Source organism: Nematolebias whitei, chromosome 6, assembly GCF_014905685.2.
Source record: "Nematolebias whitei isolate Nwh7 chromosome 6, NemWhi1, whole genome shotgun sequence".
In the NCBI taxonomy this organism is placed as follows: domain Eukaryota; kingdom Metazoa; phylum Chordata; class Actinopteri; order Cyprinodontiformes; family Rivulidae; genus Nematolebias; species Nematolebias whitei.
The window spans coordinates 21,456,128-21,460,356 of record NC_056503.1 but is presented as its reverse complement, the minus strand read 5'-3'; the positions used below and the strand labels follow the sequence as shown (position 1 = coordinate 21,460,356).

Sequence of the window (4,229 nt, the reverse complement as noted above, 5' to 3'; positions counted from 1 at the left end):
AGCTGGTTTTGGTTGTCAGCAGCAAAACTGGTTGATCCACCCTGAGACGGTGCTATTTAAGAGACTGAGCTGAATACAGCTCCTCAGACTGAGGAAGTCTCTCGGATGAGAGACGAAACGTTTCTACATTTTTTTGTTGATTTGCTTTGTTTTGTTTTTTTGAATGTCCAGAGGACCAGATTTAACTTTTTTAGATTTTTCTACCTGGATTATTGAGCATGCATCAGGATATTCTGTTCCTTATCATGTCCTGCAGGGGGCAGTGTTGCTTAATGCAAAAAATAAATTAAAAGTTTGAGAACTTCTTGCTGATTTATGCTTCGCTTAAGAGTAAACCTGCTTCTTAATGGTGTCAGTTTCTAGTTAAATTTTTTTAGCCCTGTCTCAGTGGTCTGATGAGAGTAAAATAAACATAAAAAAGTTATTCTCTGAGTCAAAAAGTTCAGTGAATGACCCATTAGTAAAATAAACGTGTGGCGCCAGCTTCAACACTTACAAGTAAAAGTTTCTTTCAGCTGCTCGTCACAGCGTGAGAACGTTCATAGAAGATTTGGTAGATATTTTTTATGCTAAATGCTATTCCTGACGTAATCTGGGCTCGAACCCACAACTTCAAAATTAGGGATTAGAACCAAAGTACTGCAAACGTCAAATCTTCCTAATCTACATTTAGATTAAAGTTTTCTCTCAGTAATAATATTTTGTTTTGTGCAACCCTTATAAGTGGCCAGTTTTCTCTGCTGGCTGTGGTAGCGCTGGGAAATCCCTTCGTATAGCACGAAACTTGTGGATTCCACCTTTTATAAATATATGGCTGGAATTCCTGATGACATCACTCCAGACAACAAAAGAATTGTTTTCAAACGGGCACTGAAAAGACGAGATAAGACAGAACTTTGTTGATCCTGCAGGAAATTGCTGTGCCAGAGTTTCAGTCCAAAGAAACATACACAAGGAATCACACAAGATATAGAAAATAACAGAGAATATAAAAATACCAACAATATAACCAAAACCAAAAATGACCAAATTCTAACAAACTGCGGCTCATTTTGAAAATTCACCAGTAATAATAAGTAACTTCACATTGAAAAATTCTTGGTTGTGACTCACTTTGCCTGCAAGGGTCACATTTTTCAGAATAAATAATTAGTAAATCAAAAAAAGTTAAACGGCTATTAGGTAAGCTTTTGAGATATTGTAAACAAAATAAATAACTTGTGCTAACTTCTTGTTCAACTGATAAAATACAGTCTTTTTGAAGATGCATCACTGTAAACTGCAACACGTACCAATGTTTGTGCGCAGCTTTTATCCAAATTCATGTCCAGGTCGTTGTCTCGGAGCACTTTATTCTTTATGTCAGCCAGCTGGACCTTCAGCTGCAGTAGATGGAGCTTACGTTTTGGAAATACTTCAGTAATTATTGCAGTTTTAATATTTTGATCAGTGAGGACCTCTCCTGAGTTAAATGAAATGACATGTGGACCTGCCTGTTCATCCTGATCTTGAAAGAGTGAGAGGTTAAACTGTGTTGTCAGAATACTTTGAAGAACTTCCAGATTCTTCTGTTTTGTTGCGTCTGCAGGCACTGTGTGTGACTTCCGGCTGAGCTACGGCAGAGTCCTCAGCAGGCGCAGCAGGATCATCGCCGTCAACAGAGACGAGTCGCAGCTGCTGAAAAACTCCGACATGTTCTGGAAACCCACCGTAGCAATTCAGGGTACGTTTACCTCCTGCTGCTAGCATCCATCTTCAAGATCAGACGTGGGCAACGTACAACCCGAGGGCCAAAACTGGCACATGGGCAGTCTCCATCCGGACACCGAAATTCTTAGTGGAAAAGAAAACATTTTACGAAAACCTGCGTTTTAACAATGAAACTTAAGGACAAATAAAAACCTTTAGATTAAAACAGACCAAAATTTGACTTTTGTTTCCAGAACTAAGCTGAAACAAAGACTCCCAAAAGCAGATGTGTAAAGTTATTTATTTTTGCATATTTAGGGTAATCGTCACAAGAGCCAGTTTACAGTAAGTATGTCTAATATTCTTAAATCGTTTTTGGGGAGACATATTTTTATGCTACAAGTAAAAGCCTGAAAAATGTCTTCCTGATGATCTGTCTTGGAGAAAAACCTTCTTTCAGTTCTCTACGTGGCCCTGCGATTGCTTTAAATATCTTAACCTGGCCCTCTGGGAATAAACAAACAAACACTTCCCACCCTGTTCAAGATTATATTAACATTTTATGTTCATTATAAATACTAAAAACTATCTTTTTGTAAAAATAGTTTTTATTTGTGATTGCGTCTTAAAGTGTGTACATGCGTTTCCAAATTGTACCAGTGAAGCTAATCGAGGGGAAGCCTAAAGTAGCTGTTTTGCGTTTGTCAGGTGACGCTGGGTCATTTTTAGTTCGGCTTTCCAAGGGCCTGAAGGGCCATCGCTGTCCAGAGGAGTGGCCCCAGACCCTGAAGGCTGGAGATCTGACCAAAGAGAGCACCAACAGGTAGGCAGAGGTGGGGGGGCTCCGGTTTGTGTCTGGTACCACAAAATGCTTTCTGTGGTACAAAAAAGGTTAAATCACGTCATCTGGATGAGTTTCTTTTTGGGAGAAAAGTTTTGTCTTTAATCCAAAAGACTTCATCAGTCAATGAGGGCTATTGACAAGACGGATCTGGGTTGGCAGGCCACACGGACTGATGAAGTCTTTCGGATGAAAGATGACACGTTTCTCCCAAAATAAACTTGTTCCGATGACGTGATTGAACTTTATTTGTATTTATTTACCTGGATGATTGAGCTTACAAACCTCCTTCCTCGTGCTGTTTTTTGTTTATCCCAGGGCTAAAGCCGAGGAGAAGACGGAGCAGCACCTGAATCCTCTGAAAGTCCTCCACTGTGTGGACGACTTGCTGCCCGAGGACAGCATCATCGTTGCTGATGGAGGAGATTTTGTAGGAAGTGCTGCTTACATAATGAGACCAAGAGGACCGCTGCGCTGGTTGGATCCAGGTTGTATTACACAACAACAACAAACACAAACCCATTATTATACAGGTTTATCTTTTTTAATCAGAAGGTTAAAAGCAAACTGAGTGGTGTTGGGCTGCACGGCTGTTTTCAGTCCTGAAGTGAGTCCTCATCTGACTGCGCTGGTTTCCTCTAGGAGCTTTTGGGACTCTGGGAGTTGGAGGAGGTTTTGCTTTGGGGGCAAAACTGTGCCGTCCTGAATCTGAGGTGGAATATTGACACAGAAAAGGATTTTGTTCTAGGTGTTCTTTTGTTTTTATTTGTAATACCTTTGCACATGCTCAACAGGTGTGGATAGTCTATGGTGACGGCTCGTTAGGCTACAGTGTGGCAGAGTTCGACACGTTCACTCGACACAAGGTAAAACTCTACTATCCATCCATCCATTATCTTTACCCGCTTATTCCATTTTGGGTCACGGGGGTCGCTGGTGCCCATGTCCAGCAATCACTGTGCGAGGGGCGGGGTACACCCTGGACGGGTCGCAAGTCCATCACAGGGCCACATAGAGACAAACGAGACAAACAACCATTCACTCTCTCACTCACACCTAGGGACAATTTAGAGTTACCAATCAGCCTAACATACATGTTTTTGGACTGTGGGAGGAAATCGGAGTACCCGGAGAAAACCCACGCATGCACGGAGAGAACATGCAAACTCCACCCAGAAAGGCCCCTGGACGGGGTTTGAACCAGGGACCTGCTCGCTGAGAGGCAGCAGCTCTACCAGTTGCACCACTGTGCTGCCTAAAACTCTACTACTACCTCTACTAAATCCTTAGCACAGTTGAGTAGGCCTGTCATGATAACATTTTACCGGACGATTAATTGTCTCAAATTATTGCGATAAACGATATTATTGTTTGAAATTTGTCAATAATTAGTCATTATTGTCAAATTTAAGAAGTGTTCATTTGTTTTGAGTGTAGTACCTTTTTTTTTTACCATTGGATGGCAAGATAAGACTGGCTGAACTGAAGGATGGATAGCAAGGGAGCGAGCAGCGTGTCTGTAAGAAAAATGGGAGGGAGGCCCCTTGATGTGACATGAGCCGTTTTTCCTTTTTTCGGTTCTCAAAATGGCGGATGCTCGGTGTGGTTTGAGCCGTTTAGCATAGCATTTTTCATACAAAGCTTTTAATTAAAAAATCAGTAAACAAGTTCTAAGCTTCAACAAAAAAGGTTGAATCAT

The 4,229-nt window shown here is 41.3% G+C and overlaps 1 protein-coding gene across 1 annotated transcript in view; it reads right to left on the bottom strand.

The window, feature by feature from the left end:
• Positions 1 to 3,351: 3,351 nt before the first annotated feature.
• Positions 3,352 to 4,229, bottom strand: part of LOC119410840 (retinal guanylyl cyclase 2-like) — a 10,275-nt gene continuing 9,397 nt past the window's right edge. Inside the window, exon 10 of the mRNA XM_037677761.1 lies at positions 3,352 to 3,356. Coding sequence (XP_037533689.1) covers positions 3,352 to 3,356 — 5 coding nt within the window. The remainder of the gene's footprint in view (positions 3,357 to 4,229) is intronic.